The 16,587-nt window shown below is 44.1% G+C and overlaps 2 protein-coding genes across 2 annotated transcripts in view; one reads left to right on the top strand and one right to left on the bottom strand.

Moving 5' to 3' along the window:
* The window catches only part of LOC120846968 (alpha-mannosidase 2C1), a 111,098-nt gene extending 106,996 nt beyond the window's left edge, over nucleotides 1–4,102 (top strand). Inside the window, exon 17 of the mRNA XM_042290348.1 lies at nucleotides 22–4,102. Coding sequence (XP_042146282.1) covers nucleotides 22–285 — 264 coding nt within the window. The 3' untranslated portion in view covers nucleotides 286–4,102. The remainder of the gene's footprint in view (nucleotides 1–21) is intronic.
* Nucleotides 4,103–9,798: 5,696 nt separating this feature from the next.
* LOC121833324 lies at nucleotides 9,799–15,942 on the bottom strand. The gene is made up of 3 exons (XM_042286518.1): nucleotides 15,603–15,942; nucleotides 13,691–13,784; nucleotides 9,799–13,223 (listed from the first exon to the last, which is right to left on the bottom strand). Exons 1-3 carry the CDS (start codon nucleotides 15,753–15,755, stop codon nucleotides 10,042–10,044), a joined length of 3,429 nt encoding a protein of 1,142 aa, XP_042142452.1. The 5' UTR covers nucleotides 15,756–15,942; the 3' UTR covers nucleotides 9,799–10,041.
* Between the last annotated feature and the right edge of the window lie 645 nt (nucleotides 15,943–16,587).

Below are 16,587 nucleotides of genomic sequence, written 5' to 3'. Positions count from 1 at the left end.
GACCTTTTTACTTTTTCCAAGGTGTCATCCCCGGCAGTTATCCTCGAGACGGTGAAGCATGCTGAGCGTCATCAGAGTGCCCTGGTGTTGCGGCTATACGAGGCGTACGGTGGGGAGGCTATGATCACCGTAACAACGTCTCTGCCCATCGGACAGGTGTTTGCTTGCAGTGCTCTCGAAGACAAGGGAGAACTAGTGCCCTGCAGTGGCGGTGTGATCTACCTCAACCTGAAGCCTTTCCAAGTGGTGTCACTTTTGCTGTTCCTTAAGCCACAAGCAAAGTGACACTGTACCTAGTCACCGACAGACGGGCTAGCTCCGCATTCTTAGGGAGATAGGTTATCTTTCGTGTTCTGCACTGTGTACACGTCGGACTGGGCTTTTTGGGATCAATGTTTATATGCTTTTTTAATGCTTTTCGTATCACTTTGTTTGTGGTCTAACAACACTTACTTTGGGGACCATAGTCTTGAATACAAGAGTTACTTTTAAATAAGAGATAAGTGAGAGGAAGAGAGTGCTTGCTGAGAAAGAACTACTGGAGTAGACCCAAACTGGCAGCCAATGATCTACCATGAGGCCTGGACAAGGCATGCAACTCTCTTTGCCAAATGTCTCGTACCATAGTTGAACCTTGATCTAATCAAGTCATTGTTTGAGCTGAAGGCTTTGCTGAATCGCAGATATCTTTTTGCTTAATTAAGAGTTTTCATTTTTTAGCAACGCATTTAATCTCCCAGGTTTCTTTTGTAGGGCCTCGCATTTTGTAAATGATCATTTACGAATATTGCTCCGCAAACTGTGCCAATATTATGAGAATGAGGTGCATACTGACCGTCGTTTTAAATAATGTCCGATACATGTCGAACCAGTGAAGTGAGATTGCGAAACATGTCGTCAGGTGGCATAACCTACCTGCCGATTCTGAATAGTTCAGGTCTGACATTGTTGCATTGAGTTTCATACTTTTCCATTCTAAAACCTTCCCGCATCCAGTGCTGCTCTATCTCATTTGTTAGAGAATACAATCTGCCGTAGGGCTGGAGTGATCCACTCCAATAAGGTTTGGAAAACAGCCAGAGTCCCGCCTGAGCCGAGTTGGAAAAATCAGTTGTCGAAAAGAGGGACACAGCTACAGTTCCATTTCGAAATCTCTGTCAATTGGTTCAGTTGTCAACCTACAGAAGAGCCTGTTTAGGGTCCACCATTTTTTCAAATTCCCATTTTTAGATTTTTTTCAGTGTGAAGTTGCTTGGGCATGGCACGAGTGAGCACAAACATCCTTTCGAGCAACAAAGCTGGATTCTGCTGGCTTCATTGAGTTGTGGTGACCTAGATTGAGTTCCTAAAAGAACATTCGATTTGTGCCCATTGTGGCTTATTTTTTGTCCCTAAATTCATACAAAGAAGCTTCTCTCCTTTACTTTCTAATGACGTTCCTTGTTTCCATGAGTTTCCTATCAAGGTATCCTCAAGCCAACTATCCGGCAGGGGGCACCAGTTCTTTAGAAAGTGGTGGATAAGCATTGGTAGGTATATTTGGGATGTCGTAACACGGCAAGATGTGCATCCGGCATGGTCACATACCTAGTCGGCAAGTCCGATTTTGTTCGGCACTCACCACCTTTGCAACAATGCTTTGCACTCGTTAAATTTCACTTTGAAGTGATTGCATGCAAGCAAAGTCTCAGGATTTTCGTGCACCATGTCACTCAAAAATGGTCTTTACTTGAACTGTTGCAAAGTGCTCTCCAACTCAAAAGCAAACAGCCAGTGCCTTTACTGAAAGGCACGTTCCTAGGCTTGGATCTCCAGATCTTTTTGCTCAGGGTTACACATTGTTTAAAGGGGCCCTGCAATGACTTTTTTACTAATATTTAATTTGCACTGAACCTGAGCGCACTGAACGTAGTAACTCCGTGGAACTTTTCTTTTCTCGAAATTCCTTTTATTTTAAAAGTTATAGGAAAATTAAAATTACAAAAACAAGCAAAAAATAACCTCCCTTATGACATCCTTGGTTGCTTGAGAGTGGCCGTGAACTAGAGGAGAAGTAGTGAGCTCCTCGAGCGCTCACAGCTGCCGCCAACGTTATTAAAACACTCAGTTGGGAAACTCGCCGTCGAAACCTGGGCTGCTGGCGTCCACAGAGACCGAGCTAAATGCGACAACAGCGCCACTCTTTTTCGTTTGTGTGTACTATGGTCACCTCGAGCTTTTTGAAAGCCTGTTTTTGCGTAAAAACAAACAGAAAAGACTCTTTTTGTATGAAATTTATTGGAGTTTAGCACCAAATGATGGGCGCGTGATGTTTTTATCATCTTTAGTTCGCAGGGTTTTGCGGAACAATTAGTATTGTTTTCATACAACCATGCCTCAGCGGGCCTTTCAGGTAGCGCATCCCGCCCTAGGTGCATTTTAACTTCAGTAGTTGAACGCGGCGCGTCCGCCGGGGGCACGGGGGTGGCACCCCTGTAACCTCTACTGCTGTATCTGTTCTTAAAGCCAAAATACAAGTCACGTGCAGTTCTTCGAGTGGCCGCTGCAGGAGAAATGGGGGCGTTGTGTTCGTCATTAGCTCGGTGTCGGAGACAGATTGGGGCCATTTTTTCAAAGCTTCCCAACTGAGTGTTTTAGTAACATTGGCTGCCGCACTCCGTGTTGACGGCGCGAGAGGGCACCACTAAAGCATGTCCCGGATAGGCTCTCATTGCATTTGCAGCCAGAGCAGCCAGAGCGGCTCTCATTGCCTTTGCTGCGCGATTAAATACTAATTCGGCATGACACTTAATTGGCCACAAACGACAGCAAACACTGGGTAAAGATCAGTTCAGAATGGGAGCTACTTTGCACTGCCATACCGCGAAATGGCCAAACCGCAAGACAAAGCTTCTCGCCGAAGGCCTTCGGAATGCTCAGAGCCGGTAGGATCTTGCTGCCCATACGACCGCAGCGCCGCCGTGTACATCCGGGACCTTTCCGTGTCGGCGCCTGATCCCACTACTCCTTTCTAGTATGCGCCGCCTTTTCCACCGTTTGGTGGCAGGTATGTCGACCAATCATTTCTTGTCTCCATACTTTATGAACTGCATTCGTTTCTTTTTTTTTTACCTAAAATACTGAACAAAAACTACTTTTATAAATAATCGAAACGGTTCGCACCACTTACATTTTGTATTTCGACTAAAAAGAAGCTTTCAGCGGCTTTGACCAGTAGTAAGCCCAGGACCAAAGACGTCACATTTTGCGCGCTTTCGGTACCGCGGGTCGCCCTCGTCGGTGGAGGAGGTTTCCGCGTCGTCCGGTTAAAATATGACGCACTGATATTTAGTTACTCTCTCCGTGCCCGCTGGCTTTCCCGAATCCCAAGAGACGTGGAAACTGCAAAAAGGGTAGACGCTTAAATATGATTGCAGGGCCCCTAGTTCATGCACAACGATGAAGACACGGAAAGCTTTGGCATTGTAGACAAGTATTGGCATAGTTGCTCTGTTGGTCATTAACCACTGTTGCAGGCTATTGTTTTTTATACGAGCTATTATGATCACCGGTGGTTTCTTTTTTTCTCACTTTCTCATAAGGTAAGGCAGGGATCTCACTTTTAGAGCGCACCTCTTAGGCACCCGTTTCCAGGTTGAGCGGTGCCACTTCGGTGTCGGCATAATCGCGTGCATTCCATCAATTCCTTCATGGGAAGTCATAGTTTTTCTTTTAGCAGGGAAACTGAATTGGTGTTGAGGTCATGCGATGTCAATTTCACTGCTGAATTTAGCGGGGAAACTTACCTCACTAAATTTGGTGGGGAAGCTTAACCCACTAAATTTAGCGAGAAAATTTTCCCACTAAATTTTCTGCTAAATTTAGCGGGGTAAGTTTTCGCAAAAAGTTTCTCGCTAAGTTTAGCGGGGAAACTTAACCCGTTAAATTTAGCAGAAAAATTTTCACTAAATTTAGTGTGAAATTTAGCTAAAATTCCCTCCATACTCTCCCCTCCTCCTCCTCAAGAGCTGTGCTCTAATTTCACATTACAGAGAATTGTAAACGTCTTTCACTTTTTGTAATGTTTGGTATCTGCAGGGGCATTAAAATTTGTTTCAGTAGAGATTTTCTTTTTGCTTTTTGTGGAGGTTACTGTGCAATGTGCATGAATAATGTGTGCAGACTTCGTCAAATAAAAAAAAAAGCAAAATTAATTTGCTAAATTGAGAAAAATATTTATGGTCTTTGAAGGAAAAAGTATTGCATCACACCACAACTTTTATTAGATAAGATGTTAAATTGACACGTTAAATTGAGGTTCAACTGAATTTCATTGCCATGCCTTCAGCGGTTGTTTGACATGGATTCACATTTGGTAAACACTTCACAGAATATGGTTTTCCTTTCTATTCTAAGTGCAGCTGTTTTGCTACATTTTAATATTTTTGCTGTGTTCATAGAGCCTTCTTTTTTGTAGCATTTTCTACTTTTACCTTTAAACCGAGCCTGGCTCAATTTTTTATTCTCTCTTTTTTTTCTTTTCCATGCATTGTGTTACATGTTCCTTGAGTTATGCATTTCTACTTCTGGTATTATTGGTATCTGGCCACGTTTGAGATATCAGTTGAACTTTGATTTTATAGTTGTGAATAAATTTTGTAATGTCATTCGAAATAATAGTATATTCTATTCAACCTTGAATTGAACATAATAACATATAATTTGTAAATTTAGAATACTTGTTAGACGGGTTGTTCAATGTCGGCAAAGCAACCTCTTTCTTGCAGCGGCTGAGCACATGAAGTCTTTTTTCGAGGCAGGTTCATTTGCAAGCTTGTCAGGTGTGTGATTCATAACAGCTTTGTAGGATCATCATGAAACTTGCAGGTCTATTTTACTTTAAAAACCTAGAACCAAGGTTGTTTTGCTCATGTTTTGTGCAAGCTGCATTGTTTTGATGTCCCACAAGTGCTGGGGGTGGCAATTGGTTTCTGCAAAGTAGAAATACAAAGCGTGGGTACAGTGGTATGGGGACATTCATAAATCTAAAAGAAAATAAAGAAAATTGCTTAAGGTGCATTATGTGCAGCTCGTAAAGCTTGCAAGAGCATATCTTTGCATACCTCCATCTATGTCTGGGGACAATTTTCTGGGGCACTGCAGTCAAAAGTATGGCGACATCTGCCCTTTGCACGCGCTCTTCTCCTCAAAAATGCCACAGAAAGTTGTCTCCAAGCTCACTAGTGTCAACACAAGCGATATCTGCAAAGCACATAAGATCTCCAGTACAGGATGCATGTGTTTGCATGTCAAACAGCTCATGGCAAGCCACTTCCAACCAGACTACATGGGACAGTTTTCAGTTCTTGGAAGGAAACAAAGTGGATTTGTCTATCAGGGTCATGGGCATACCCATATTGGAGATTTCATCTCAAATCGTACAAAGAAAAAATAATAGATCCTCAAAAAAATTCTGGAAAAAAATATATATGTTGGTGGTAAATGTGTGACTAGAACAGAACTGCAAATTAGAACTACGGAACATGTTTTTTTCTTTGGTTTTGGGCTTCCAAAGGGCAGAAGGTATGTCTTGCCATTTTTCATGAGTGACAGCATTTGGAGTCTCAAAACTTCTAGATTTTTTTTTTCACTACAATTGTAATTTTTTTTTACTGCTTTAAGACTTCGTTTTGAATTCATAAAGCTCTCTAAAAGTGTGTTTACGGTATATTATTTTATAAAATAAATATTTTTGAATCTTGCATCTTTCACAATAATCGGCCAAGTTTAAACAGAGCTAGCTTTCGAACAAAAGGGACAAAGGACAAACGCAAATCTCCAAACACAGCTACCTAGGTGACTGGTGCGCGACCAAAAAAATCAGCCTGGTACGGGTATCAAACCCGGGACTTCTTTATTTCCAGTGGAGTGCTCTACCAACTGAGCTAAACAGGGGTTAGATGTCAGTAGAGCAAACAGGTTTTATCAGCTGCCACCAATCTAGCACCAACAAGGGTGATGGGCTTGCATTATAAGGTTATGAATATAATACAATTAAATGCAAAGATCCAAGTGAGCTGGACAAGAATGACGAAAACAATCCCTGGAGAAGGAGAACAAGAGCAAATTTAAGCCAATTTAGAAGTTATAATGTTAATTTAGGTGTAGTTTGTATGAAGAAACAACACTGAAAACTCGAGAAGAAATGCCAAAAATACTAAATTCAACGTCATTTTAAAAACAGATTTTTTTTATAAATTTTTATAGGAAAAGTTTTATATGTGTTTTTATATATGCGATAAAATTTCTTTGGCATATATGGTTTTGTCATGTTAAGCAGTGCCTTTGAAAAGGACATGGTTTTACCTCTATCCAAAGATGAAAACATATGGGCCATTGCCAAATCTTTTACGTAATTATATATATATATGCTTGTAACGGTGACCATATTATTTATGATATACATCATATACCATTTAGTAAAAATATGCCATGATTGGTAGTATGTTATAATTAAAAAAAGTTCATTCATATGTCCAGTTCACTTATGAAATCTTTTTCATAATCTCAAGGACTTTTTTTTACTGGTTTTTAATTTCCACCGAACCTGAGCGCACTGAACGTAGTAACTTATAGCGAGTTCGTTTCACACGCACTGGCACCGTTCTAGATCTCTCCCAGAATGCATCGCACTCACAGAGTGTTGCACGGAAAACTGGACTCAAACGAACTCGCCAAATGCACCGAGTGCAGAAGACTGATGCTGCCGCCATCTATGTTGTAGAAAAGGTACCGACTTCAAACCGAAACTAGCGCCTTTCTGTTCCGAGATGCGTGGGAATGCGAGAATGCAGTCGCTACCAACGTTTATCTACAAACATTGGCAACTGCAACCTGTAGTTTATAGTTGCGATGTCTTCAAGCAGCTCGGCTGCCGTAGAGATAGTTACAGACGGCGTAAATTTCCGCAACCTGCTGTCTACAAAACAGCTGGTTGCGATCTTTCAATCCTTATAACCGTTTACACAGAAGAAAACTGATGATGCTGTCCGAGCAAAAGCTTGATCCGTTTGAGCATGGTATTATTCGTGAACCACTGAAAGGGTACGGCTTAAAACTAGCCTGTTGGAATATCCAGCAAAACTGGGACTTTCGATTTGGATCGTCATTATAGGTGGGTTAGATATTAGCCTTGGTGAGGGCGTCGAGAACGAGAGCTTTCTCAAACAAAATACGACGGGGCAAGTTAGCTGCGTAGGTAAATGTTAAACGTGATGATGTTGCCCAATCCTCAGGTAAAGTCACCATCTTTAGTTTTCTCTGATGCTTATTGGGCAGTCAGAGGTTTCTGCTGGGGGAGTTTTATCGACAAATGTTAAATTTTTCACCCGCGCACGGATGGTGATCGACATCTCGGGGCCGCTGTTGCGTTTGTTCTGAGCATTTCCTTACACACTGGTAAATTACAGCGTTTGTACAGCAACAGAGCGATTTAAAACCTGCAAATAAATCACGGGTTGTCAATTGCTTCCTCCGTGAAATAGCAGGCGCTCACAATTCAAGCTCGCGTTTGATTTCGTTTCCCGCGGGACGCGATTTCTATCAGAAAATCTACTTTTTTTCCTTTCGGTTCCGCGATCGTAGCAGACGAACCCTCGACACATCGTAGCAGACGAACCCTCGTCGTCTGCTCCCGCTCCTCGCCGGCCCCGCCGGAGCGAGGCATGACGGGATTGCATTTTGGCGCACTCCCGATTTTCTCGGTGCAGCGAGTGCATGCACGCGTGGGGTGTCAGGGTGTCAGCGCTGAAATGAACTCGGAGAGTGCAACCACTCGTGGAGCGCCGGCCGAAACGAACCCGTTCCACGCTGCGAGTGGGCACGCGTGGGCACGAGTGCCGTGAAACGAACTCGCTATTAATAAAACTCTTCTTTTCTCGAATTTCGCTTTAGTTTAGAAGTTAAAGGCAAGTTAAAATTACAAAAACAAGCAAAAAATAACCTCCTTCATGACGTCCTTGGTTGCTTGAGTGGTCGTGAACTAGAAGAAGTTTAGTGTGCTAGGCAAGTGCTCACGGCTGCCGCACTCCGTGTCGACGGCGCGAGAGGGCGCCACTAAAACCACGGTGTTAGGGAGCCTACATACTCGCCGACTCCGTCTTTTAGGGTGGTGACAACTCCAACCATTGTTGCCAAGCGCCCGCTCAGACGGCCGCCAAACCTGACGAGCCGCCATCTTGGTCCCCAGCTTTTGCGCGGAAAACGGTGCAGGGGTAGCAATTTGCACAGATTTCGTTGGTACAGTGACTTTTTACGTCATTTAGCAGCAGAAAAACTGTTTTGTGGTGATGGATGGTGGTACTTAGCTTAAAAGGCGAGTTTTTTGGGCTCATTCATACGATGAATAAATTAATGTTTTCACCCAAAAATGTCGTATGCAACTAAAATTGCTCATAAAAAAGGCAGCAACTCTCCTAAAATAACCTTTATGTCCACATTTTCCCATTACGGTTTACAGTTGCAAATTGGAGTAAAAAATGAAAACGCATTTTTCTTAGTTTTTTTTTTATTAGACTTGAAATTTTAATAAAAAGATTTGACTAATATGACATATTTGGAGGAAAGTTGCCAATGAATTCTTCAAGTCCCTGAATTTTGCGACCTGTTCTGGTGAAGAGCTAATTGACTAGGACAAAAACGTTAAAGGGGCTTTTCAGTCACGATCATTCCCAGTGTTGTAGCAAAGGTGGGGGGGTCAAGGGGGACGGTTATTGGGGGAGGGGGGGGTGCCACCTTTGCAAGCGCGTAGCCAAGGGGGGTGTTCAGGTGCCAGAACCCCCCCCCCCCCCCCCCCCAATTTTATTTCGTTATATATATATATATATATATATTTATATTGTTTGTGGGATTTGACCAGCTCCTGAATCGATTTAAGGCAAATCATCCCAGTTTGTGTCTGGTTTGTGTTTAGTTTGTGTTTAATTTGTGTTTTGTTTGTGTTTAATTTATGTCAAAACCGTTTCTGTGAAAATATTTTCACCTTGAATTTTATTACGACTTCCACACTGCTGCTGCGACTGCTGTAGCGCCGAAAAGGGGAATGGAGCCTCGTCAGGTAGCTTCGGCAACCTTTTGCTCCTCCCTCCCCGGCATTTCATATGTCAAATAAACTTCAATTCAATTCAATTCAATTCAAGGACAAAAGACATAAGGGCCCCGGGCGCCGGATGGCGTAGCTACACCACTGATCATTCCTCTAGCATGAGATTCCCGACCTTCGATAACTCTTCGCATCTCGTGAAGTTTGAGCGTGAACACGTGCAGCCAGAACAGGACAGAAGGCAATGAGCACGTGCTGGATGCTGGTCATCAGAAAAGATGACTAGGGGCCGGTTCTTGTCCTGTCATTGACCTTGCCATTATCATTTTGCTCAGCAGTAGGAAAAAGATTCCCTTTGTGCCGGTGAACGAGTCAGTAAGAGAGGGAACTAAGATAGCTAGAAAAGCTGATAAACATTCGCAAATCTGGCTTCATGAAATCTAGAACTAGCCAAAGAATGTGTCACGTTAAAAAAGACAATGTCCACAGCATGACATTGTTAGCGTAAAGAAGCAATACCCGGTTTTCACTGTTCAACTTTTACAAGAAAATGATATCACCAAAGCTACTTATTTAGTGGAAAGGGCTCATTCGGGCATCAACTTATGCGACAAAAATTTGCATCTCTTAATCCACTATTCGAGCAAAATGAGAAAAAGCGCTGGTGGCGTGTTCGTGCTAAAAGTGTAGTGCAGTGTAAATGAATGCAGCCTGCTACATTTATGAAACTTACTGAACATTTAATACTTAGAAAGACGTGCAGGGCACAAATCACGTGACACACATGTTCTGAAGTAGGACAGCAGACAATAATAAGAGCATAAAATAAGAGTATAGGCAAAAGACCAAATAATATTTACAAGAAAGCAGATTCATCACTCACTGGTGACAACATGTACCAATAAATCACAATATCACTGAATTGAGAAGTACTCTTCGTGATAAAACACACCATTCAGCGGTTAATTCAAGTTTGCCGCAGCACATGTCTTGCTCGACGCTCCGTTTACTTCCTGTGCGTACTGCTGTCGCAGGTGAATCCTGATTCTTGTTCTGACATACTTTTCAAGAAGAATCTTCTCCACACAAGCTTTGTGTATGTCACAGCACCCTAACTCCAATGTTACAGATTTGCGCAGGAACTCCAGAATAGTGGCAAATGGAGCCTTGAGCGTCAAGATGGCGTCTAGTTGGGTAAAAGCCTTGATGTTCTCTTCGCACTCTATCAAGACACTCATCACAGCTTGGCTGGGGTAGACAAGGTTCCCAGCACCCTTGACATACTCTTTCAAATGAATCAAACTGCTGTGCGTATCATTACCATCCGACACTAGGACACCTTCGCAGTCCTCACAGTTGCCAATAGACTTCTTGACAAACCTAAGAATAAAACCTCCCAGGTAGGCCAGAATGTCGCACTCGACTGCAGTTAGTTCACACACGAACAGGTTCTCCAGCTCTTCAGACTCTTGGTTGACATCTTGCACCTGCTTCTTGAGGGCTGGATCAAGGAGGTCAGCCAGGTGCATGCTGTCATCAACATTGTAGCTGGAAGATGTCGGGGTGAAGAGAAACTGACTGACACAGATCAACTTCAAAGCACACTTAATGTCATATGCACTTGGCACGGGTTTTCTGAGTCGCAGCACAGAGAAAATATTCTCAAGGCAGTCCTGGCTCAACCTGCCCGTGAGAAGGTACTTATAGTTGTGCCTGTTCAGAAGTTCGTCAGACAGGCGCAGAACGACAGTGGTAGAAACAAGAAGCCCGGCCTGCGACGGTTTCCAATGAGCTGTTGCTCCCATGTCCATCCGACAGAAGGTGGTGATTGCCAGGTCCAAAGTCCCGAGTGCTTCCGTGTGCTTTGCAGCATCAAAATGACTCAGAGCGACCATTGGGTGACGTGACGACATCAAGGTGTACCACCTAGTCACTAAATCAAAGAACCAGGCTGTTGCCTCAGCTTCAGGCGGCAAGACTTTTTGCTGAATTAGGTAGCGGATTGCGGGAGGAGCCTCACGGAACAATTGCACAGCAATGCTCACTTTCATTTTTGTGAAATGTCCATTGCTGACGTGAATGCCAGAAAGCCTGTTGGCGATTTTGAGTTCATTGTTTGCATCGTATGCAAGAACAGCTTCAACATGGTGGATGTCCACGGTCCCTCCTGGGAGGTTGTGCTCTCTCAGAGTCTCTTCTCCTAAAGTAAAGGTCTCTGAACGAAGCAGCTGGGCACGAATATTTTTTAAAACATGCGCTGGATCAGCCATGAAATAGAGCTGTCTCCCGTCGAGGTGTGGGTGTGGGACAGAACACACGGTCTCAGAGTGCCTGTGATTTGAAAAGTTGAGCAGACGCCACACAGCACGGTTTGCTGATCCCATGTCGCTTGTAACTATGAGCACCTTGAGAGAGATGTTGAAACATAGTTCAATGAGATGAAAGACAAGCTCCTTCAAAGCACTTTCGTCAGTTGATCGTCCAGTGAAGTGGTATGCAATCACTTGCTTCCACCGCGTGTTTAATCCCCCAACCATAAACACAAGGGCATGGTTCGCAACATTCACACGGGATTCTGGGAGTGTGGTGCTTCCAAAAATACGATCCAGCGAACTGTCGTGGTCAAATCCCTGACTAATCTCCATCTCATCCATAAAGAGAACACAGTCTTTCTCTATGTCTTCCATAGTCTGCACTTTCCGCTTTAGCACTTCAAAAACTTCGTCAAGAGCCCCAGGCAGAAACTTAATGTGTTGGAGTCTCCGAATCAACGTTCTGTTCGAGGGTAGCGGATATGACAGGGACCTCAGCAGTTCATACCCTGATGTACCGCATGCGTGCTTAATTTGAAGGGCAACTCGAATAGTCTTCTCTGACCACTTATGTCCCTTCATTGATTTCACAGTCAAAGCCTTTGTTTGGTCTGTGTTCAGAAATCTTGAACTTTTCAAAGCACTTATTTCTTTCTGAGCTGATGTCAGTTTTTTTGTGAGACTTCGCAGTCTTGATTTGGCTTCATCATGGAGCCTTTGCAAGGTTCGGTACTTCCGGGCTAGATCGGAGTTTTTCTTTCGAAGCTCGGAGTTTTGGCGATGCATCAGTAACATACTTTGGGTGGTACTACTTCCAAACGTGAAAACAGCGGACGAGCTTGTTAGTCCTTCTGAAGACCCGACTTCAGGCTGCAATTTTTCCTTCAGCTCCTGAACAATTGGAACTGGAAAACCACCGGGTTGTTCCAATGCAGTAGAACAAACAAGCTCAGACCTGGGCTCTGGGGTAATGAAAAGGGGAGATCGAGCATGGTGGTCCGGGTCACATTCTCCATTGTCGAGAGGTGGTTGTTGCCGTGGGACGGTTGTCACTGTGCAAGTATGCTTTGACCGGGGAGCATTGTCTGTGGTACTTGCACTGTCGTTTGGGGCTAAGGGCAGTGAAACGGCTGTCGCTGTACAATCCTGCATGAATAAAGCATTTTCTGTGTTGCTTGCAGAGATATCAAAAGCTAGTGGCTGACGGACGGCTGTCACTGCAGAAGCATACTCGGACTGAGCAGCATTGTCCATGTCGCTTGCACTGTTGTCGAGAACTGGTTGCCGTAAAAAGGCTGCCGATGAGCAGCAAGTATCGGACCCACTGTTCGTAGTGGTTGCGCTCTCGTCGGGGGCTGACGGCATTGAAACAATCGTCACTGCACAGGCACGCTTGGCTGGGGCGTTGTCTGTGCTGCTTGCAGAGATGTCGAGAGCTAGTGGCATAGAAATGGCTGTTGCTGCACAAGCATACCTGAACTGAGCAGCGTTGTTTATGTTGCTTGTAATGTCGGCGAGAGCAAGTTGCAGTGGAATGTCTGCCGCTGCACAAATACGCTTTGATCGAGGAGCATTGTCCTTGGTGGTTACACTGTCGTCAAAGGTTAACGGCAATGGAACGGCTGTTGCTGCACACGCACGCTTGGACTGAGCAGTGTCTGTGGCAGTGACGTCGAGAGCTTCTGGCAGTGGGGTAGCCATCACTGTACAAGCATGCATAGGTGAAGCAGCACGGTTCGCGTCGCTTGTGCTGCCATGTAGAGTTGGTGGTGATGGAATGGCTGTTGATCCCTGAGCACGCTTTTTGGGGGCCTTTCTGTGTTTTGGGATGGCTGTAAAAAGTCAATAAACATATATAAATTAGTATTAATGCATATGCATTTTTAAGAGACTGAAAAAAACACAATATTAAAAATATACAGGTTTTCTTTATCAGTCCTTAGGTACTAGATAGAATGCTATGAAATAAATAATAGAGTGTTGCCAGGCGGCATTCAAACGCTTTAGAGGTTGCGGACCCAAACTGTTTGCGCATCACGTCTAGTTGTTCAAACTGTTTAACAATTAACGATCTTGGTACTGTGAGAACTAGTCTGTCCATATTTCTTTTTACGAAGTCTACAAAAGACGAGAATATAAGACTGTAGTTCAGAGAGAATGTTACATTAAGCATGCATTGTGTAACAAGAAAATGCTGGGAAAGAACAGTTTTAAAATATTACACAAAAATAAACCCTTGGAAGTTCAGAAGTCCACTCAAATAGACCTATGAACATGCTTACACAATATTAAAACTTACCACGATAAGGAAAAAGTGTTGGAACAGCATCTGGCCTCAGTTTTTTCAACCCGTCCTGCCGGTTTTGTTCGAAACTGCTGTCCTCAAAATGAGCCTAAAAAAAAGTGAATTTTAAATTAGTTAGCAAATACTCCAAAGACAGCACTGTGCCTGCTTGTTTAGTTGACTAACACTATAAACAGAATTAGGAGTGAACTCCATCACCAACTAAATTTTTTTAACACACTCACAGTTGTTACGTGAGGTCTGCTGTTGCTTCGCTAGTCAAGCGTTAGCCAAACGAAAAAACAGAAGAGGCATTACTGGATCAATGTATCCAATACACACCTGCATACGGGACTTAATCAAATTACTGAAAACTACCTAATTTTAGCAATGTTTTAATTTCTCGATTTGAAATCAATCCCAAAAATTTAATCCTGTGAACGAACCACTATGTGGTGAAGAGGCTTGCGAAAAATGTGTTCAAGAAATATTTTTGGAAGCTGAACAAGTCGAGAAAAATCGAGTAAGCAAAAACTAGGTCCTTATCAAAATGTTTTCAAAACCCTTGTTTTTTAATATAAATCCTGAGCCAAACCGTTGTTTGCAGCAGCTTGGTAAACGAAGCTTGTATTTTTGTTTCCCGAACAAACTTGATAGTACTCATCGGTGTGGGTCCGGATATTTCTTTGAACGCCATTTCATAAAACACCGTTTTATCGAAGCAGTTTTATCAAGCGCAGTTTTATCGAACGCCGTTTCAGAGAACGCCGTTTCATCGAACGCCACCTGCTTGAGCAGTAGGAATTCTACATCTAGGAAATATTTTTCTTTCTTTTAGCGCCGGGAGGATAGCAGTGTTTTAATATTTATTATAATTTATAAACTTATACATATATAAAAAGAAGAAATCTTTTTGGTCACCTTCTATTTTTTTTTAATAAATGATGACCTCCGTTAATGAGGCCAATAAGAAACGGGAGCACTAACGAACATTTTTAAAGCTGTGATCATCAGGTGCAGTGATAGATTCTGCTTCAAGACGAAGCCGTCCTTGAAGCAGCTTGTCTCCGTGTCCCATGATACGGGGGAAATAAAGATGTGTCAAAGATCGGACAAGTCCACAATTCTGTCGGTTACAATAAATTAACGAAAAGGGGAGACTCGTCGTTTTTAAGAACATATATGTTCTTAAAAAGAAAGCAATTCTCCTAGGATAAAATGAAAACACAGGTAAATCGACAAATACAAAATAAAAAAGGTGCTGCAGAGAATAGCTGTTTCCCTCTTAAGAAAGTGCGTTTCACGCAGTGAAAGGCACTTTCACTGCGGTGAAAGGCAATAAATAGACAGATGAAGTGGGAAAAAGTGTGTGGCCGAGAAACTCCGCCTACCTCGCCAGAAAAGCATAAGTCGCGTATCCATCAAGTTCTGATATGATAGCTACCTTCTATGATTCAGTAGTCAACGTTTAGGTGGACAAAAAATTGACCGGGTAGTAATTCTATTCCCGGTGAATTTCGACCGGCGCCAAAACTATTTCAGAGACGAGAGTAGATTACGTAAAAAGTATTGTATTACTCCAAAATTCAGTAAAGGGAAATTCGATGAAACAGCGTCAAGTGATTCGATGAAACGGCGTGCGATGAATCGGCGTTCGATGAAATGTCCCGGTACCCTCATCGGTGCATTCAAAACGCGTGTGCAACGCGCGCGTCCTGAGATCGACGTGCGGCGAGCAAACCCTGATACGGAGAACGCAGGCTCCGTCTCAATCTGTGATATTGCAATGCCGCTAAGGCTCGAATTCGGAACTCGCGACGTTGTTTATGTGCTCCCGACGCGCAACCGGAGACGCTCGCTTTTTGCAGAGTGACGCTAAACATCCCACTTACACTTGCGATCAAGGTGCAACAAAACTTATACTCACGGCGCAAACACGAGCAGCTGCAGTGGGTTCCCAGCGGTCTCGTTTGACTTGAGCGAGCCAACGTTTCTTTCGAGTAGGACTACTCGGGAAGCGGAACATACGTGTGCCCCGTCTGCAGTGGTTCGTGCACTGCGGAACAGAACAGCCAGGCATTTCTGCTTCTCACGCCTCTCTTGTTACCACACTTCTTCGCTGCGAACGACTCCGCAAAACACACCAGCACCAGCCGGAGAATGAACACGGTGCGACGCCGTTGCGAGTACCGAAGCTAGGCCTGGCCAGCCTGGCTGGACGAGCGCCGAGCGGGCAGCGCTGGGGACCAAGATGGCGCGGCGCCTTCTGGTGGCCATGGCAACCGATGCTGGCAACACTGGTGGGCGGCGGGCGGCGGCGAGTGGTGTGTCAAAGGATGACACCACCCTACAGACGGAGTCGGCGAGTATGTAGGCTCCCTACACGGTGTAGGAAGGCTCTTTAGGTGTGGGGTGGAGACTCCTCTCCTCGGGAGCGGGGGGGGGGGGGGGGGGGGGGGGGGGGGGGGGGGGGGGGGTTTGTCGGAACGATGAACACATCACGTCCCCTCTTCTTTCTTATGTTTTCTCCGCCTGGCCCTAAAGGGCGCCAAAACGTTCAGGCCGTCCGGTCGCCGGCCCTCCGCCGGAACGTGGGCTAAGTCACCCATTGCTTACGCGCCTCTAAAAATTTCCAACTTTTTTTTTTTTTTTTTTTTTTTTTTTTAATGGTAAATTGAGCATAAAAGAAATGGAAAATCCAAAGGTCTGAATTCGGAAATAGCCAAACATTTGAATGAACGCGCCGACTGCTCCCCAGCCTGGGGAAACGTAAACATTTTAGAAAGGGAAAACAAAGGGAAATATTAGTAAAAGAGACGATCAGGATAAAGACGTCTGCCGAATGCATCGGTCACGTGCTGGGTCGTTCTTCTCCGAATTGAGGGCGACTAGTAGGGGACTGTCTTGCATGC

Source organism: Ixodes scapularis, unplaced genomic scaffold (assembly GCF_016920785.2).
Source record: "Ixodes scapularis isolate PalLabHiFi unplaced genomic scaffold, ASM1692078v2 PGA_scaffold0__279_contigs__length_252992795, whole genome shotgun sequence".
Lineage (NCBI taxonomy): Eukaryota > Metazoa > Arthropoda > Arachnida > Ixodida > Ixodidae > Ixodes > Ixodes scapularis.
The sequence above is the reverse complement of the archived record's forward strand: the minus strand, read 5'-3'. Positions and strand labels throughout refer to the sequence as shown.